Genomic DNA, 21666 nt, shown 5'->3' with positions numbered 1-21666 from the left:
ACGGACAGTCTTATGAGGTTCAGACAGAACCCGATTGGAGTCTGTGCTGACATAGCAGAAATGTTCCACCAAGTCATAATACGAAAGGAAGATCGATGTGCCCAACGCATACTATGGAGGAAGAATCCAGGCGACGAGATGAAGGAGTATGAAATGCATGTCATGACCTTTGGAGCCAAATGTTCACCGGCCTCTGCTCAATACGTGAAAAATAGAAACGCACTTGAATTTAGGGAATCGTATCCAGATGCGGTGAATGGCATTATTAAAAACCATTATGTGGACGATTTGGTGCATTGTTTTTCATCCGAAAAATCGGATGTGAGAGTCGTGAAGGAGGTAGTTGACATTCACACAAAGGGAGGATTCGAACTGAGAAAGTTTGTGTCCAATTCGAAATTTTTCAACAACGTTTTAGCAAAGACTATACAATACTAAGATGTTGCATGAGGAACAAATTCTTTTTCAATTTTCGTTTGACGCTTCACGGTACGGGCGCGCGGGGCTATTACTTCAATTCTCTTTTACGCTACCTTCGCCTCCGAAAAACTACGCGGCTTCGTCAATGCCTCGGTCAGCATCGAGTCGGTGTGTCTCGAGAGAAAGAATACAAAAACAAAATATTAATCGTCTGAGTGCCGAAACCGTAGGGCAGCGTGGTCGCTGATGTCTTTGGCGCGGCACAGTGGGACTCAGCCGAAATAGTAAAAAAATTGTATGAGTGCTTTAGATAAATTAAATGTACGCATCTATTAGAGAATTTTCCAATCGAATTTTAAGATAGTTTTAGTTTAGGAGATATATATAAGCACTCAAAGTTTAACATTTTTTCAGTGTGCAAATATTTATTGAACTCATATTCACTAACTAATTTAGCAAGCTGAGACGGCCAAAGGTCTCACTGTGCCGCTCCAAAGACATCGGCGATCCGCGACCACCGCTTCGACGGTGCTGGGCTCGAGAGTCCAGAAATACCGAACAGAAGAAACCGATGGGCAGCGGGGTCGCGGTAGAGACGAAGTACAGGCGAAAAGGGAATTGAAACGCCGCGCGCTCCCTCGTGCCTTTTGGGTTCTAATGTTAGCACCCGCCATAGAACAGCTTTTTGGTCGCTCATGCAACATCTTGGTATTGTATAGTCTTTGGTTTTAGGTAACGAACAAGTAGCTGAACCCATAACTCTTGATAGGGATGAATCTTTGCATTATCAAAAAGTCCTGGGAATGTACTGGTGTACACGCAGCGACGAATTTGGGTTCTCACTTTCGTTTAACAAAATTGACGCATCAATCTTTTCAGAATGAAGAATACCGTCTAAGCGAGAAGTATTGCGAGTGGTTATGTCTGTGTTTGACACATTTGGAATTCTAGCCGAATATTCCCTGATCGCTAAACTGCTTCTGCAGTCAATATGGCAAAAGCGAACAGAGTGGGACCAGCCAATTGAGGGCGACGATATAAAGCAATGGAATTGTTGGTTGCGCAGCCTAAGCCAAGCATGCAAGATAAGGATACACCGATGTTACGCTGAAGAGTTCTTAGGGGAACCAATTGAACTACACATATTTTGCGATGCGAGTGAGTCAGCTTATGCAGCAGTTGGATACTGGCGCATACGTACGAAATCTGGATGGAAGTCCGCATTTATAATGGGAAAGACCAAGTGTGCCCCAATGAAACTATCGACCATACCCAGGCTCGAGCTACAGGCGGCAGTGCTAGGAACTCGTCTCAGGAAATGTATTCTTGAGGGTCTCGACGTCAACCCCAAATGTGTCCACATGTGGTCCGACTCCAAGACTGTCTTAACATGGATTAAATCAAATCACAGAAAATATAAGCCATATGTAGGACACAGAATTGACGAGATACTTGAAGCCACAAGGTTGGAAGATTGGCATTGGGTGCCTACTAAGGATAACCCGGCAGACTTTGGCATCAAACTCAGATCTGGAACTCGAGAAACCTCCTGGTTGAGAGGCCCTCAATTCCTTCAAGAGGACGCAAGTCAATGGAATCTAGGAACTTCAGACGTTGGTGACACTGAACTGGAACTAAGAAGCAAGTTTACGTTATCAATCAATGAGATGTCTTCAGACGGATCTGTCAATATCGTATACAGGGAGTTGCTGAAAGGTTCTCTTCATTTACAAGGCTGATGCGAGTTGTCGCTTTGGTCTACAGGAGGTGTGATCGTAAGACCAAACGAAAAGTCTACCTTGATGTAGCTGAAATTGAAGAAGCTGTACTCATAGTGATCCGCAATGTACAGGATGTTGTCTTGCGACATTATCACGAGCTATGGAAACACCAGAATGAAAACACAATTATAGCAGAAATACGCAGGAAGTACTACATACCACACTGCCGACAGGAGGTTCGCCGTGCAGCTAGAAATTGTATGACTTGTAAAATCCAGAGAGCTTCACCAAAAACGCCATTAATGGGACAACTTCCTAAGGACAGACTCTCTCCGTACGTACGCCCATTCTCATATGTTGGAATCGACTATATGGGACCGTTTCTGGTTGTAAGAGGAAGGAGTACCGAGAAACGCTGGATATGCATATTTACATGCCTTACAATAAGAGCAATTCATTTGGAAATTGCCAGGGACCTGACAACAGATACGTGTCTTCGAGTATTGCATAACTTCATGGCGCGGCGCGGAAGTCCAGTAAGAATCCGATCTGACAATGGTACCAATTTGGTGGGAGCTGAGCGTGAATTGAAAAGAGAATTACAGGACCTCGATCACATTAGAATAGCGAACGAGTTGTTCTCTGAAAAAAATTAGCTTATATATGTAAGAAGGAGTGAGCCAGCTGGCCTATTGAGGGGGCAGCGGGGATAAGCAACAGCAGTAATAACAGCAGCAGAGGAACAACTGATGAGCAGCAACAGCAGAAGTAACAGCAGCAGATCAACAGCGGACAGAGAAGAAGAGGAACCGAGCGAAGCAGTGAAAAGGAGATGTTCAGGCCAGCAGTAGACAGTTTCCGCGCACTGTGCCGGCTCCGCGCGCCTCGGTCCCGGCTCGGTCTCGCGCGCTCGGAGGGGCGCTCGGATCCACAATCCACGATCCACACGGCGCTCACGGCAGAAAAAGCACCATAAGGCATAGAGTTAAGGAGTGACGTTTCAACCCCCATTTCAAACGCACGATCTACCGCGCGACCCCCCGAAATAAATAATACACATTTACCACAAAGCACCACGGCATTTTCTTTTCTTGCGACGGCTACAGGAGGTTTCACTTCATCATCCATATCGTCGTTGGAGACTTGAGCTTCACGTCCGCCCCCCTACAAACATTGGTCCTTCGAGCCGGATCTTCGCCTTCCCCATAATGAGAAGCTTACCCCAGCCAGCATCGGCGGATCGCTTCAAGTTCAAGATAAGTAAGCCCAACACCAGTGCAGTGATTTCGTGCGAGTTTTCCATCCCAGTCCGAGTTCCCGTGGCATATGTACATACATATGTATTCATTTCTCGCTGTAGCTCCAAATTAAACCATACATCGTTCTGCCAACGGTTGTGACCAACTACTTCTCCAAAGGTTTAATTTGATCCGAGCAAGCTCCTGCGGTCAACCTCCGATCCAGTGTATATATTCCTACCTCTCCCAGCTACCAACTGAGCTTTGGTTGCTGACATATGCACATGCATACCCGCACATGTACACATCGCAACGCAGTCCAAGCGGCTGACAACAATCATAAATTCATATTCTTGCAATTACTTTGTTGTTTTTTTTTCCATGCTCAACGTTCCATAGTTTTTCGGTTTTATGAATAAATAAAATAAATCACTGCGTCTCCGTATTTAACTAATGATATTGCCAACAAAAATAAGACGCGATCCATACATCCGGCACAACATACATATTTATCTTACATATACATACATACGCATTTTAAATTATACATATTGTATATAAAACGGTTGTCCACCGTTTTAACCGTTGTTTTACATCTCGTCAAAAGGGTGGGTCGTCAACCCAAGCCACGGTACCTAGCACTTACATCCACACGCACACACATACAAGCAGCAGCAGCGGTGCATTCGTTGCGTTTTCCATTTCGCTTTCGCTTCTCCACCGTTTGCTTGCGTTGTTGTTGGTGGGAGAATATTTTTCGGTGCCGCGCTTGGCCATAACGGAACGCCAAGTGACGCGCTACCCTGCACTTCGAGGGTATATTGTTTTCAAACATTCGTTTTGCAACCGACTCTATATAGGGGTACCTTGTGCATCAATATCATTCCTCATTAGTCGCTATTGGTTGGACTTTTTTTTTTATTTGATCGTAGTAGAGTCCAGAAATACCGAACAGAAGAAACCGATGGGCAGCGGGGTCGCGGTAGAGACGAAGTACAGGCGAAAAGGGAATTGAAACGCCGCGCGCTCCCTCGTGCCTTTTGGGTTCTAATGTTAGCACCCGCCATAGAACAGCTTTTTGGTCGCTCATGCAACATCTTGGTATTGTATAGTCTTTGGTTTTAGGTAACGAACAAGTAGCTGAACCCATAACTCTTGATAGGGATGAATCTTTGCATTATCAAAAAGTCCTGGGAATGTACTGGTGTACACGCAGCGACGAATTTGGGTTCTCACTTTCGTTTAACAAAATTGACGCATCAATCTTTTCAGAATGAAGAATACCGTCTAAGCGAGAAGTATTGCGAGTGGTTATGTCTGTGTTTGACACATTTGGAATTCTAGCCGAATATTCCCTGATCGCTAAACTGCTTCTGCAGTCAATATGGCAAAAGCGAACAGAGTGGGACCAGCCAATTGAGGGCGACGATATAAAGCAATGGAATTGTTGGTTGCGCAGCCTAAGCCAAGCATGCAAGATAAGGATACACCGATGTTACGCTGAAGAGTTCTTAGGGGAACCAATTGAACTACACATATTTTGCGATGCGAGTGAGTCAGCTTATGCAGCAGTTGGATACTGGCGCATACGTACGAAATCTGGATGGAAGTCCGCATTTATAATGGGAAAGACCAAGTGTGCCCCAATGAAACTATCGACCATACCCAGGCTCGAGCTACAGGCGGCAGTGCTAGGAACTCGTCTCAGGAAATGTATTCTTGAGGGTCTCGACGTCAACCCCAAATGTGTCCACATGTGGTCCGACTCCAAGACTGTCTTAACATGGATTAAATCAAATCACAGAAAATATAAGCCATATGTAGGACACAGAATTGACGAGATACTTGAAGCCACAAGGTTGGAAGATTGGCATTGGGTGCCTACTAAGGATAACCCGGCAGACTTTGGCATCAAACTCAGATCTGGAACTCGAGAAACCTCCTGGTTGAGAGGCCCTCAATTCCTTCAAGAGGACGCAAGTCAATGGAATCTAGGAACTTCAGACGTTGGTGACACTGAACTGGAACTAAGAAGCAAGTTTACGTTATCAATCAATGAGATGTCTTCAGACGGATCTGTCAATATCGTATACAGGGAGTTGCTGAAAGGTTCTCTTCATTTACAAGGCTGATGCGAGTTGTCGCTTTGGTCTACAGGAGGTGTGATCGTAAGACCAAACGAAAAGTCTACCTTGATGTAGCTGAAATTGAAGAAGCTGTACTCATAGTGATCCGCAATGTACAGGATGTTGTCTTGCGACATTATCACGAGCTATGGAAACACCAGAATGAAAACACAATTATAGCAGAAATACGCAGGAAGTACTACATACCACACTGCCGACAGGAGGTTCGCCGTGCAGCTAGAAATTGTATGACTTGTAAAATCCAGAGAGCTTCACCAAAAACGCCATTAATGGGACAACTTCCTAAGGACAGACTCTCTCCGTACGTACGCCCATTCTCATATGTTGGAATCGACTATATGGGACCGTTTCTGTTTGTAAGAGGAAGGAGTACCGAGAAACGCTGGATATGCATATTTACATGCCTTACAATAAGAGCAATTCATTTGGAAATTGCCAGGGACCTGACAACAGATACGTGTCTTCGAGTATTGCATAACTTCATGGCGCGGCGCGGAAGTCCAGTAAGAATCCGATCTGACAATGGTACCAATTTGGTGGGAGCTGAGCGTGAATTGAAAAGAGAATTACAGGACCTCGATCACATTAGAATAGCGAACGAGTTGTCAACCAAGCAGATCGAATGGCTGTTTAATTGCCCGCTAAGCCCCCATGCAGGTGGTGCTGGGAAAGATTGGGACGAAGTGTGAAGAGGGCCATAGGACACGCACTGCATGACAAAAACCTGAAAGAAGACATACTGTATAGCCTAATGTGTAACGCTGAAAACATAGTTCTGGATAACCACACAGACGGATCGTCTTCCGATAATCCCTAATCACTTTCTTTTAGGTTCTCCCAATTCTAGCCAGACACCACATCCACAAGAGGAGAAGTAGCAGCCAACTCGAAAGGAATGGCGCATGCTCAGCAGATCTCACACTCATTTTGGAACAAGTGGCTCAATGAGTACCTACCAGACCTATGCAGACGGACAAAGTGGCATCACCCAGTGCCACCACTCGCTGAAATGGACATTGTTCTTATCTGTGATAAGAATCTTCATCGATCTCAATGGAAAAAGGGAGTTATTCTAGCAGTCACGCCTGGACGCGACGGACAGGTTCGCTCAGCCACTGTAAAGACGACGGCTGGAGTTCTACACCGCCCAACCTGTATGCTGGCAAAGCTAGACATATTGTGAATCACGAGCGTGCTTGATTCACGGTGGTGGGGATGTTGTTGAGAAAAATTAGCTTATATATGTAAGAAGGAGTGAGCCAGCTGGCCTATTGAGGGGGCAGCGGGGATAAGCAACAGCAGTAATAACAGCAGCAGAGGAACAACTGATGAGCAGCAACAGCAGAAGTAACAGCAGCAGATCAACAGCGGACAGAGAAGAAGAGGAACCGAGCGAAGTAGTGAAAAGGAGATGTTCAGGCCAGCAGTAGACAGTTTCCGCGCACTGTGCCGGCTCCGCGCGCCTCGGTCCCGGCTCGGTCTCGCGCGCTCGGAGGGGCGCTCGGATCCACAATCCACGATCCACACGGCGCTCACGGCAGAAAAAGCACCATAAGGCATAGAGTTAAGGAGTGACGTTTCAACCCCCATTTCAAACGCACGATCTACCGCGCGACCCCCCGAAATAAATAATACACATTTACCACAAAGCACCACGGCATTTTCTTTTCTTGCGACGGCTACAGGAGGTTTCACTTCATCATCCATATCGTCGTTGGAGACTTGAGCTTCACGTCCGCCCCCCTACAAACATTGGTCCTTCGAGCCGGATCTTCGCCTTCCCCATAATGAGAAGCTTACCCCAGCCAGCATCGGCGGATCGCTTCAAGTTCAAGATAAGTAAGCCCAACACCAGTGCAGTGATTTCGTGCGAGTTTTCCATCCCAGTCCGAGTTCCCGTGGCATATGTACATACATATGTATTCATTTCTCGCTGTAGCTCCAAATTAAACCATACATCGTTCTGCCAACGGTTGTGACCAACTACTTCTCCAAAGGTTTAATTTGATCCGAGCAAGCTCCTGCGGTCAACCTCCGATCCAGTGTATATATTCCTACCTCTCCCAGCTACCAACTGAGCTTTGGTTGCTGACATATGCACATGCATACCCGCACATGTACACATCGCAACGCAGTCCAAGCGGCTGACAACAATCATAAATTCATATTCTTGCAATTACTTTGTTGTTTTTTTTTCCATGCTCAACGTTCCATAGTTTTTCGGTTTTATGAATAAATAAAATAAATCACTGCGTCTCCGTATTTAACTAATGATATTGCCAACAAAAATAAGACGCGATCCATACATCCGGCACAACATACATATTTATCTTACATATACATACATACGCATTTTAAATTATACATATTGTATATAAAACGGTTGTCCACCGTTTTAACCGTTGTTTTACATCTCGTCAAAAGGGTGGGTCGTCAACCCAAGCCACGGTACCTAGCACTTACATCCACACGCACACACATACAAGCAGCAGCAGCGGTGCATTCGTTGCGTTTTCCATTTCGCTTTCGCTTCTCCACCGTTTGCTTGCGTTGTTGTTGGTGGGAGAATATTTTTCGGTGCCGCGCTTGGCCATAACGGAACGCCAAGTGACGCGCTACCCTGCACTTCGAGGGTATATTGTTTTCAAACATTCGTTTTGCAACCGACTCTATATAGGGGTACCTTGTGCATCAATATCATTCCTCATTAGTCGCTATTGGTTGGACTTTTTTTTTTATTTGATCGTAGTAGAGTCCAGAAATACCGAACAGAAGAAACCGATGGGCAGCGGGGTCGCGGTAGAGACGAAGTACAGGCGAAAAGGGAATTGAAACGCCGCGCGCTCCCTCGTGACTTTTGGGTTCTAATGTTAGCACCCGCCATAGAACAGCTTTTTGGTCGCTCATGCAACATCTTGGTATTGTATAGTCTTTGGTTTTAGGTAACGAACAAGTAGCTGAACCCATAACTCTTGATAGGGATGAATCTTTGCATTATCAAAAAGTCCTGGGAATGTACTGGTGTACACGCAGCGACGAATTTGGGTTCTCACTTTCGTTTAACAAAATTGACGCATCAATCTTTTCAGAATGAAGAATACCGTCTAAGCGAGAAGTATTGCGAGTGGTTATGTCTGTGTTTGACACATTTGGAATTCTAGCCGAATATTCCCTGATCGCTAAACTGCTTCTGCAGTCAATATGGCAAAAGCGAACAGAGTGGGACCAGCCAATTGAGGGCGACGATATAAAGCAATGGAATTGTTGGTTGCGCAGCCTAAGCCAAGCATGCAAGATAAGGATACACCGATGTTACGCTGAAGAGTTCTTAGGGGAACCAATTGAACTACACATATTTTGCGATGCGAGTGAGTCAGCTTATGCAGCAGTTGGATACTGGCGCATACGTACGAAATCTGGATGGAAGTCCGCATTTATAATGGGAAAGACCAAGTGTGCCCCAATGAAACTATCGACCATACCCAGGCTCGAGCTACAGGCGGCAGTGCTAGGAACTCGTCTCAGGAAATGTATTCTTGAGGGTCTCGACGTCAACCCCAAATGTGTCCACATGTGGTCCGACTCCAAGACTGTCTTAACATGGATTAAATCAAATCACAGAAAATATAAGCCATATGTAGGACACAGAATTGACGAGATACTTGAAGCCACAAGGTTGGAAGATTGGCATTGGGTGCCTACTAAGGATAACCCGGCAGACTTTGGCATCAAACTCAGATCTGGAACTCGAGAAACCTCCTGGTTGAGAGGCCCTCAATTCCTTCAAGAGGACGCAAGTCAATGGAATCTAGGAACTTCAGACGTTGGTGACACTGAACTGGAACTAAGAAGCAAGTTTACGTTATCAATCAATGAGATGTCTTCAGACGGATCTGTCAATATCGTATACAGGGAGTTGCTGAAAGGTTCTCTTCATTTACAAGGCTGATGCGAGTTGTCGCTTTGGTCTACAGGAGGTGTGATCGTAAGACCAAACGAAAAGTCTACCTTGATGTAGCTGAAATTGAAGAAGCTGTACTCATAGTGATCCGCAATGTACAGGATGTTGTCTTGCGACATTATCACGAGCTATGGAAACACCAGAATGAAAACACAATTATAGCAGAAATACGCAGGAAGTACTACATACCACACTGCCGACAGGAGGTTCGCCGTGCAGCTAGAAATTGTATGACTTGTAAAATCCAGAGAGCTTCACCAAAAACGCCATTAATGGGACAACTTCCTAAGGACAGACTCTCTCCGTACGTACGCCCATTCTCATATGTTGGAATCGACTATATGGGACCGTTTCTGTTTGTAAGAGGAAGGAGTACCGAGAAACGCTGGATATGCATATTTACATGCCTTACAATAAGAGCAATTCATTTGGAAATTGCCAGGGACCTGACAACAGATACGTGTCTTCGAGTATTGCATAACTTCATGGCGCGGCGCGGAAGTCCAGTAAGAATCCGATCTGACAATGGTACCAATTTGGTGGGAGCTGAGCGTGAATTGAAAAGAGAATTACAGGACCTCGATCACATTAGAATAGCGAACGAGTTGTCAACCAAGCAGATCGAATGGCTGTTTAATTGCCCGCTAAGCCCCCATGCAGGTGGTGCTGGGAAAGATTGGGACGAAGTGTGAAGAGGGCCATAGGACACGCACTGCATGACAAAAACCTGAAAGAAGACATACTGTATAGCCTAATGTGTAACGCTGAAAACATAGTTCTGGATAACCACACAGACGGATCGTCTTCCGATAATCCCTAATCACTTTCTTTTAGGTTCTCCCAATTCTAGCCAGACACCACATCCACAAGAGGAGAAGTAGCAGCCAACTCGAAAGGAATGGCGCATGCTCAGCAGATCTCACACTCATTTTGGAACAAGTGGCTCAATGAGTACCTACCAGACCTATGCAGACGGACAAAGTGGCATCACCCAGTGCCACCACTCGCTGAAATGGACATTGTTCTTATCTGTGATAAGAATCTTCATCGATCTCAATGGAAAAAGGGAGTTATTCTAGCAGTCACGCCTGGACGCGACGGACAGGTTCGCTCAGCCACTGTAAAGACGACGGCTGGAGTTCTACACCGCCCAACCTGTATGCTGGCAAAGCTAGACATATTGTGAATCACGAGCGTGCTTGATTCACGGTGGTGGGGATGTTGTTGAGAAAAATTAGCTTATATATGTAAGAAGGAGTGAGCCAGCTGGCCTATTGAGGGGGCAGCGGGGATAAGCAACAGCAGTAATAACAGCAGCAGAGGAACAACTGATGAGCAGCAACAGCAGAAGTAACAGCAGCAGATCAACAGCGGACAGAGAAGAAGAGGAACCGAGCGAAGTAGTGAAAAGGAGATGTTCAGGCCAGCAGTAGACAGTTTCCGCGCACTGTGCCGGCTCCGCGCGCCTCGGTCCCGGCTCGGTCTCGCGCGCTCGGAGGGGCGCTCGGATCCACAATCCACGATCCACACGGCGCTCACGGCAGAAAAAGCACCATAAGGCATAGAGTTAAGGAGTGACGTTTCAACCCCCATTTCAAACGCACGATCTACCGCGCGACCCCCCGAAATAAATAATACACATTTACCACAAAGCACCACGGCATTTTCTTTTCTTGCGACGGCTACAGGAGGTTTCACTTCATCATCCATATCGTCGTTGGAGACTTGAGCTTCACGTCCGCCCCCCTACAAACATTGGTCCTTCGAGCCGGATCTTCGCCTTCCCCATAATGAGAAGCTTACCCCAGCCAGCATCGGCGGATCGCTTCAAGTTCAAGATAAGTAAGCCCAACACCAGTGCAGTGATTTCGTGCGAGTTTTCCATCCCAGTCCGAGTTCCCGTGGCATATGTACATACATATGTATTCATTTCTCGCTGTAGCTCCAAATTAAACCATACATCGTTCTGCCAACGGTTGTGACCAACTACTTCTCCAAAGGTTTAATTTGATCCGAGCAAGCTCCTGCGGTCAACCTCCGATCCAGTGTATATATTCCTACCTCTCCCAGCTACCAACTGAGCTTTGGTTGCTGACATATGCACATGCATACCCGCACATGTACACATCGCAACGCAGTCCAAGCGGCTGACAACAATCATAAATTCATATTCTTGCAATTACTTTGTTGTTTTTTTTTCCATGCTCAACGTTCCATAGTTTTTCGGTTTTATGAATAAATAAAATAAATCACTGCGTCTCCGTATTTAACTAATGATATTGCCAACAAAAATAAGACGCGATCCATACATCCGGCACAACATACATATTTATCTTACATATACATACATACGCATTTTAAATTATACATATTGTATATAAAACGGTTGTCCACCGTTTTAACCGTTGTTTTACATCTCGTCAAAAGGGTGGGTCGTCAACCCAAGCCACGGTACCTAGCACTTACATCCACACGCACACACATACAAGCAGCAGCAGCGGTGCATTCGTTGCGTTTTCCATTTCGCTTTCGCTTCTCCACCGTTTGCTTGCGTTGTTGTTGGTGGGAGAATATTTTTCGGTGCCGCGCTTGGCCATAACGGAACGCCAAGTGACGCGCTACCCTGCACTTCGAGGGTATATTGTTTTCAAACATTCGTTTTGCAACCGACTCTATATAGGGGTACCTTGTGCATCAATATCATTCCTCATTAGTCGCTATTGGTTGGACTTTTTTTTTTATTTGATCGTAGTATTTTATATTTATATATTCCTGCAACGGTGCCCGACTTCTACTATATAAGTACTCGCGATAAATTCCGCCAAGGCCACATATCCACGGTTCGTCGTTCAAAACTTCCACTTCTCCATTTCCGCTGACCTGCTTTGCGACTCTGATACGCGTTATCGCAAATCCATCAGCCAACCATGCCCACTGGTGAGAAGAAATCTGGCAAGAAGTTTAAGCGTGTGAGTTCGCTGAGTTTGACCCATCCACCCAGCTCCAACTCCAATTCCCACCTGGCACGCTATGGACAAGTTCCTGGCGGAGCGGTACCTGTCTCTCGAGGTGACCGAGGACGGCCATCCAGGCATGGAGACTCAGGCCCACTCCAGGGCGAGTCTACCCATGTCAGAGAGTTCAAAGGGCAATCCCAGCCCATTCCGTTCCCAAGGGAGCCCTGTTGCAAGACGGGTTCACTCGTTCGGAACAATTGTGGATCCGAAGCGGAGAACGTGTGATCTTTGCTCCAAAGAGAACCATCCGATCCGGGTATGCCCTCAATTCCTTCAGATGAGACCTGATGCTCGCTCCAGCTATATTAAGCAAAAAATGCTTTGCTTAAACTGTTTCGCAAGAGGTCACCAGATTCGTGAATGCCAAAGCGCCCACAACTGCAACACGTGTGGAGACCGGCATCTTACGCTGCTGCACCGTGGCACCCCAGTTTCCAGCCAATCCGTGCCCAATTCGAAGCTCAGCCTAGCGTTCAGAACTATTTCGCCTCCGGCAAAAGGGCGGTACTCCTGGGCACGGCTATTATTAATATTTGCCACCTGGGGACAAATTTTCGCGCCCGCGCTCTAATCGACCCGGGTTCCGAGGCGACGTTCATTACGGAACGTCTCTTCCAGATCATTAAGTTGCCATTCCGACTCGCCCAGGCACAGGTCTCGGACCTCAATCAGACAATATCCGCTCAGTCCAAGAAGCTCTGCCATTTTTCCATCCGCTCCCCGACTAAGCCGGGCTTACACTTGGACGCCACAGCCTATGTCCTGCCGGAACTATCAGGCAGCCTTCCCTCCCATCCGATCCCGCTGGACACTCGTTGCGAGACTTGCCTAACCTGCCATGGGCAGACCCGACATTTTACGAAAGCTCACAAATAGATGTCCTTATTGGTGCCGACATCCTTCCATCCATCCTCTTGAGCGGCTCACAGACGAACATCTGTGGATCTCTCCTCGGACAGAAAACCAGTTTCGGATGGGTTCTTACAGGCCCAGTGCCAAACACGGTACAAGGCAGGGTCGCATCCTTCTCCACGCAAATTTCCACCGAGCTAGAGACTCCGTTAGACAAACTCCTCACAAAGTTTTGGGAGGTGGAGAACATTCCTACTAAAATAGAAAGCGAGTCGGATTCGTACTGCGAAAGAAATTTCCTCCGAACTACGTCAAGAACGCCAAGCGGGAAATTCGTCGTCACGTTACAGTTTCGCGACCCAGATCATCTCGGATCAGATCTGGGGTATTCAAGTGCAACCGCGCTGGCCTAGTTCCTAAGAAACAAAAATCGCTTGAAAAGAAACAGTCCCCTACAAGAGCAGTACGACAAAGTGATCCAAGAATACCTAGAGCTTGAACACATGACAGAAGTTCCTCCGACTCATGGGTCCTCAACCTACTACCTTCCGCACCACGCTGTCTTCAAGCCAAAGAGGACTACCACGAAGGTCCGCGTGGTATTTAACGCATCCAGCCCGTCGACCAACGGTGTGAGTTTGAATGATCTTCTGCACGCCGGCCCGGTCCTCCAATCTGACTTGACCCTCCAGATCCTAAAGTGGCGTTATTTCCGGTACGTTTTCAACGCGGACATCACTAAAATGAATCGCCAAATTTGGGTTGACCCGAAACACACCCCTTTCCAGCGAATATTATTTCGAAACAAGGAGGGACACATCCGCGACTATGAACTTAAGACCGTAACCTTTGGAGTCAATTGCGCTACTTTTCTTGCCATCCGAGTGTTGCAACAGCTAGCAAGCGACGATGTCGACGATGTCCTAGCCGGAGCGGATTCTACCGATGAGGCTCGACTAACGATCCGCGAGTTGCAAGCCGCACTTAGCTCTGCAGGGTTTCCGCTGCGGAAGTGGACTTCAAACCACAAAGATATTCTGGCAGGAATTCCGAGTGCTCATCTTCTCCACACCGATTTTCTGGAGATGGAGGGAGAGTGCACGGCTATGACTCTCGGGATTCGCTGGAAAGCGACATCAGACGAGGTTTTTTTTGTCCCTCCCGAGTTAGCGCCTGAGTCGTCATACACCAAGCGAGCAGTTCTGTCCCAGATCGCAAGGCTGTTCGACCCCGCGGGGTGGTTGGCCCCATTCATTGTCCGGTCCAAGATCTTCATGCAAGAAATCTGGTGGCAGGACCTGGGATGGGACGATGAGCTTCCAAGCGAGATGCGCCAGCGCTGGCAAAGTTTCCTGCGGAGTTTCCGCTCTCGACCAAATCCATATTCCAAGATGGGTCGGCTCCCGGCCAGCGGTAAAAGTCGAACATCATGGGTTCTACGATGCATCCGAGAAGGCTTACGGTGCCGCCATCTATGTGCGCATTGAGGTTGACCGTTTGGTCGAGGTGCAGCTTCTCACAGCGAAAACGCGAGTCGCACCCGTGAAAACCGTGTCGCTCCCCCGGTTAGAGCTTTGCGGGGCAGTGGCGGCGGCTATCCTGCCGAATATGCCAACAGAAAGTACGAGCTGCTATTGCTGGACCGATTCCACCATAGTCCTCGCCTGGCTGGCAAAGCCCGCGTGTCACTGGACCACGTTCGTGGCCAACCGAGTGACTAGGATATCTCAAGCGACCGATATTGAGAAGTGGTGCCACGTTCCATCCGAACAGAACCCCGCGGACTTAGCCAGCAGAGGCGTGCCGTTACAGGAGTTGGTGGAGAACCAACTCTGGTGGCACGGACCAACTTGGCTGCAGAAGGGCCGAGATCAATGGCCGGCACCAGTTAATAACTCCCCCGTTATGACCTTAGAGCAGCGAACTGTAAAAGCCCATTTCGCACTCAACACAGCCGAAGACTTCCTCGAACGATTCTCCAATCTGGAGAGAGCTCTACGAGTCCGTGCATATATCCTGCGCTTCACCAAGCGCTGCCGGAAGTTAGCCACCGCGCAAAAGGGCCATCTTACGAGCGGCGAAATTACCGAAGCTGAAAAAACTCTTATCCTAGAGACGCAGCGTAGAGAATACCCCGAGGAGTATCGCTGCATAAGCGGTAAGCGGCCAACGCCAAGGTCAAGTTCTATCCTGAACATGAACCCTTTCCTAGACCGCCATGGGTTGATCAGAGCATGCGGCCGTGTCGCAGATAAGATACGACGAACGACATCCAATCATTCTCCCATATAATTGTCGATTGTCTCGCCTTCTCGCGCAATTTACACACCGGATAACTCTTCATGGCGGCAACCAATTGATGGTGCGCCTCATTCGATCAAAGTATTGGATTCCAAAGGTTCAAAGGCTGAAGGGGGTTGTGAACTCCTGCAAGGTCTGCGTTATTCACAAAAGAAGGTTGCAAACCCAAATGATGGGAGATCTCCCAACCGAGCGGTCGTCCTTTTCCAGACCGTTTACGCATACAGAGATTGATTACGCGGGTCCTTTCGAAATACGGAACTATACAGGGAGAGCATGTCTGATCACGGAGGGTTATGTGTGCGTATTCGTGTGTTTTTCCACAAAGGCGATACATTTAGAACCCACGTCCGACCTCACCACCGAAAAATTTCTCGCTGCTTTCGCTCGGTTCGTCGCAAGGCGCGGATGTCCACAGCGTATCCATTCAGATAATGGAAAAATGGATGCGTATAGCCATCAGCGGGTTTCATCCCACCAGGAGCTCCACATATGGGAAGTCTATGGAAAGCGGGAGTGAAGAGTTTAAAAACTCTCTTCTACAAAGCCACGTGCACTCGGAGGTATACGTTTGAGGAGCTTCCTACGCTGCTCGCGAAGATCGCGTGCCTCAATTCCAGGCCGCTCTCACCGATGTCCGATGATCCGACGGAGCTGCTAGCCCTCACTCCCGGGCACTTCCTTATTGGGGGACCCTTAATGAGTACGGCCGAGCCCGAAATAAAGGGGAACCTTAATTCGATCATCAATCGGTGGCAGCATTTGAAGGCCCTCAACCAACAGTTCTGTCAAAGGTGGAAGGAGGAATACCTCAAGGAGCTCCACAAGCGGACTAAGTGGCAAACGCCGACGCCAAATCTGCAGGTTGGCGATATGGTGGTCATCAAACAGGATAACCTGCCGTCCAACGAATGGCAGCTCGGAAGGATAACTTCCGTGTATCCCGGTGCCGACGAAAGGGTCCGTGTGGTGGATATCCTTACTGCCCGCTGTACCCTCAAGAGACCGGTTGTAAAGGTCGTTCTCCTGCCAGTAGAACCCCGTATTTCCATCCAACAATAACGTGAATGTGCACTTGTCCCATTCACAGCTCCGTACTAATACTTCTTCGACTTCTCTATTCCATCCTAGTTCCATCCTCATCCAGACATGGCCCCACGGATCCGCGCCAGCCGCACCACGGAGAGCCGTCGTGATCGAGGGATCAACTCGTACCGTTGCCGGGTCTGCCGAGGAGTTCATCCGCTGCGGAACTGTCACCATTTCCTTCGCCTGAGATCTGAGAAGAGACTCCGAGCTGTCCTCATTAACAAATATTGCGGGAACTGCCTGGCCCACCAACACTCCGGCCAGGATTGTCTCAGTGTGGCATACCGGGTGTGTGGCATACCCTCGTCTCGTCGTCCACTCCGCTCGGCCTCAGGAGCATCGGTGGCGGTGTTCAAGCCAGCAGTAGACAGTTTCCGCGCACTGTGCAGGCTCCGCGCGCCTCGGTCCCGGCTCGGTCTCGCGCGCTCGGAGGGGCGCTCGGATCCACAATCCACGATCCACACGGCGCTCACGGCAGAAAAGGAACCATAAGGCATAGAGTTAAGGAGTGACGTTTCAACCCCCATTTCAAACGCACGATCTACCGCGCGACTCCCCGAAATAAATAATACACATTTACCACAGGAGGTTTCACTTCATCATCCATATCGTCGTTGGAGACTTGAGATTCACGTCCGCCCCCCTACAAACAGGAGAGAACAGCAGCATACGGACGCGACTCAAGCAGCAGCAGAAAATCAGCAGAAATAAGCCGTAACATTAAGAACTTTTGTAAGCACTGTGATGGACCTATTTCGGGCTGAGGTAAGCTCAGTCCCGTCCAGGCGTCAATCAACAAGAAGTTTTTAGAATTTGGATGGAACCGTAAGGGCGGCGTCGGGGAGCGGCCTATCATGGAGGGGCGGATCGGGCTAGAATGGGCGTCGCTCGTCGGGCATACGAGACGGCTGCGTGGACTCGGGGCGGGGTGGCGTCGGTGCCTCGACTAATTGCAGTGAACTTACGCAATCAGGTGTTTTTACTTCGATAATTTGACACTTTATTGTACGTATTAGTAGTTTAATTGAACTTTTTTTACTTCGTCGCCGATGTCTTCTCGTGAGTTCCGCGTGCCGCGTCTGTACTCCGGACCGGGTCTCTGCGTAAGCTGTTCTTTGGTTCTCGTCGCCGTCTTTTTATAGGCCCGAATTGCTGGGTCTGCAGGTTGGACAAATGCACTTCCGCGTCGGGGTGGACTTTGCCGTTCTTGGTGATCGTCGCAGATTTTCGCGGCGTCGACTTTCCTCAGTCGATGAACCCGGAAGACCGCACTCGGCCGACGGCTCGGCCTGGAGTGGGGAAAGTTCTCGTGACCTGATGTCTTTGGTCATCGCCATGGAGCGCGTGTTGATCGGTGGTCGCTTGCGGAGGGGGGCGTTGGATGCGGGGTGTGGTGCGATGCTCTCATTATAAGTCGGGGGACGGATTGTATCGAGACCTTTTAGGTTCGTTACAGCACACATACCAGGCCACCGCGATAATTATACGAATAAACAATACTCTAAATAATATCTTACATTTGGGGGCTCAACCAGTCGCGTACTGCCTGTGTAAAGTGGAAAAAATCAAAAATTGTGTGTTTCATGTCTCAGAAGCCGGCAGCAGACGAAGCGAGACGGAAAAGCAAAAATTCGGTGCAAAAAAACTGCGCACTTGACTCTCAGAAGCGAGAAAAAAGGGTTGATTCCAGCCGGCTGCCCACAATAGTATTGCGCAGTAGAATTATAATGGAAAATACAAGTGGACCACCAGCCGGGAATATGCAGCAAAACGAAGGCCCAAGTGGATCAGAAGCAAACAGGATCAATCGCCAGCAAAACGCGAACGAGAAAGCGATGTGGTCAACACTCCTAGAAGAAAACCACAGACGCTCCAACAGCTGGTTCAACTGCTTTCGATGAAATTAAATGCTGATGAAATAGACAAGAAAAATGATGCAAAGCTGGTAGTGGAAAATTTTGCCAAAATTATTCCAGAATTCAACGGAGAAAATATGTCGGTACAGCAGTGGTTTATTAACTTCGAGCTATACGCTGAAGCATACGGACTAAATGACAAACAAAAATACGTGCAAGCCCGAGCAAAAATTACAGGTACATCCGCTCTTTTTCTCGAGTCCACAACAGTGTATGAGTACGGCCAATTGCATCACCAACTTTTACAGGAGTTCGAGTGTGAGCGTTTATGCAGTGCGCAAATTCACAATCAATTGTCTATGCGAGTGAAGATTACCGGCGAAAGTTTTCACGAATATATACTACAGATGAAACGCATTGCTGCACGTGGGACAACAGACACGGAGTCGGTGATTCAATACATTTTCGACGGACTGAATTTAAAAACGGATTATAAGTACACCTTGAATGGATGCAGCTCATACAAGCAGCTGCGAGAGAAGTACGAAATCTACGAAAGAACGCTCGCGGTTGATGGGGGTTTGGCCCCGAAACAAAAAGACTCACAGCCGTTCGGAAAGAAGTCCAATTTCACCAAATATGAAAGGAAGCAACACTGTTACAATTGTGGATCCCAGGAGAATCTACGCAAGGATTGCCGAGCTGCATTAAAGTGTTTCCGCTGCAATCAGACTGGACACATGTCTCAGGATGTTTCCCTATTAAAGATGTTAGTGTTCGGCAAAATGAGTGGTATCCATCTGCAAGCCAGTTCGTCAACTTTGGGGGGACTTGGAAACAACATCACACGCTCCGCTGGGCAGTTTACGGCAGAAGTGGAGATCGACGGAATGCGACTGGCACACAAATTCCTTGTGGTGGCCGATCATGCAGTCGGATTCAAATTGTTGCTTGGACACGACTTTATATCCAAGTTCACAATGACAACAACGCCAGGAGGATATAAGTTTTCTCCCCTGCCGGGGAACTGAGGACACCAAACAGATAAGTATTTACAACGTGGTGGAAGCAGACTGCAGTGTGCCCGATCATGCTGAAGATCGTACGAGAAAATAGCGCCGTTTCGACATTCGCCAAGTCGAGTGGCCATCACTCAACGCTGGGATAATACGACGCTCATCATCAAATTTCGCCAGTCGGACTGTAATTGTCAAGAAAAGGGATGGGAACAGCCGGGTCTGCGGGGACTATCGTCAGTTGAACAAGATGGTCTTGAAAGATTGCTTTCCCGTTCCAATCGTTGAAGAGGTGCTGGAAAAACTGGTGTTCACCATCATGGACTTAGAAAACGGGTTTTTCCACGTTCCTGTGGAAGAAAGCAGCAAAAAATATACGGCGTTCATAAAGCACGGTAGGCCTCTTTGAGTTCAACCGTGCGCCTTTCGGTTTTTGCAATTCGCCAGCCGTTTTCATCCGTTTTATAAGTTTTGTATTTCAAAACCTTATAAATGAAAACATTCTTGACCTGTACATGGACGATATCGTTATACACGCTGAAACCGCCGACGAATGCCTGGGAAAGCTGAAGAAGGTTTTTGATGCTGCAGCTGAATACGGGCTGAAGATGAAGTGGAAGAAGTGCCGATTTCTGCAGTCGACCATTACATTTTTGGGCCACCAAGTTGGAGGAGGTGAAATCAAGCCTGGATTGGAGAAAACCAAAGCCGTCAGCAAGTTCCCGATGCCGAAAAACATAAAGGCTGTGCAGTCGTTTTTAGGATTAACTGGGTTTTTCCGTAAATTCATAAGAAACTATTCTCTAATCGCCAAACCACTGACCAATCTGCTGCGAAAAGATGTCGCATTTAAAATGAGTCTGGAGGAGCAGCAGGCGTTCGCTACATTAAAGGAAGCATTGGTGAAAGAGCCGATCTTGAAACTTTATCGCAGGAATGCAAAAACCGAGGTACACACTGATGCGTCAAAGAACGGGTTTGCAGCGGCGTTGTTACAATGGCACGAAGGACAATTGCATCTGATCTTATTCTGGAGTAAGAAAACCTCTTAATCTGAACCACGACAGCATAGCTATATACAGGAAGTCAAAGCAATTTTCCTAGTGTGCCAAAAATTTCGTCAGTACATACTTGGAACCAACTTTAAGCTCGTAACGGATTGCGCTGCTTTCAAGCAATCGTTAAGTAAGAAGGACGTTCCGCGGGAGGTAGCCCAATGGGTCCTGTACTTGCAGGACTACGACTTTGAAGTGGAACACAGACCAGGAGAACGGCTGAAGCATGTGGATTGTCTGAGTAGGTACCCAATTGATGTCATGATGGTATCTTCGGAAGTCACAGCAAGAATTAAAAAAGCCCAGCAGGAGGATACGATGATCAAAGCAGTTTCCGAAATTTTGAAAAGTAAACCATATAACAAGTTTAAGTTGAAAGCTGGTCTCGTATACAAAGTGGTGCAAGGCACGCGTAAGCCGATCTATTCTGAGCATCATTTCCAAATCGTCGGAGGAACATGGAAGATGGTATAAGTTCGTACCGCGAGTTCAGAGGGCTATTAACAGCACTGTTCATGTGTCTACAAAGCGTTATCCATTTGAGCTGATGATCGGGGTAAAAATGCGTTGTGGACCGGATAGCGACATACTTCAGCTAATAGAAAAAGAGATGGTTGATAATTTTGAAGACGAGAGACAAAAGATGCGACAAGCGGCAAAAGAAAATATTCAGCAAGCCCAGGACAGATACAAGGAACAATTCGATAAAAGGCGGAAATGCGAATACGGGTAGCCATACGTAGAACACAATTTGTAACCGGAAGAAAGATGGCCAGAGAATTCTGAGGACCATACGAAATAACCAACGTGAAACGAGGCGGACGCTATAATGTTCGGAAGGCAGCAGACGTCGAAGGACCAAGCAATACGACCACAAGCAATGATATCATGAAACTATGAAACTTTTCTATAGAAAACGAGGACGCATGGTCATCAGGGACTGATGACTAATCAGGATGACCGAGTGTAAGAAGGAGTGGGCCAGCTGGCCTA

The 21666-nt window shown here is 47.6% G+C and overlaps 1 protein-coding gene across 1 annotated transcript; it reads left to right on the top strand.

Moving 5' to 3' along the window:
• The first annotated feature begins 18614 nt into the window (after positions 1-18614).
• LOC117183299 (uncharacterized) lies at positions 18615-19671 on the top strand. Its single transcript, XM_033376718.1, has 2 exons — positions 18615-18839; positions 18911-19671. Exons 1-2 carry the CDS (start codon positions 18798-18800, stop codon positions 19631-19633), a joined length of 765 nt encoding a protein of 254 aa, XP_033232609.1. The 5' UTR covers positions 18615-18797; the 3' UTR covers positions 19634-19671.
• Positions 19672-21666: the final 1995 nt, after the last annotated feature.

Source organism: Drosophila pseudoobscura, chromosome 2, assembly GCF_009870125.1.
Source record: "Drosophila pseudoobscura strain MV-25-SWS-2005 chromosome 2, UCI_Dpse_MV25, whole genome shotgun sequence".
Lineage (NCBI taxonomy): Eukaryota > Metazoa > Arthropoda > Insecta > Diptera > Drosophilidae > Drosophila > Drosophila pseudoobscura.
Note: the sequence above shows the minus strand (reverse complement) of the source record. Positions and strands in the feature narration are given on the sequence as shown.

Bases quoted from the DNA above. Each gene is read 5' to 3' on its own strand.
- LOC117183299 (XM_033376718.1), top strand. From the start codon at position 18,798: ATGACAAACAAAAATACGTGCAAGCCCGAGCAAAAATTACAG. The intron at 18,840-18,910 runs GTACATCCGCTC...CAACTTTTACAG, and splicing joins AGCCCGAGCAAAAATTACAG to GAGTTCGAGTGTGAGCGTTT.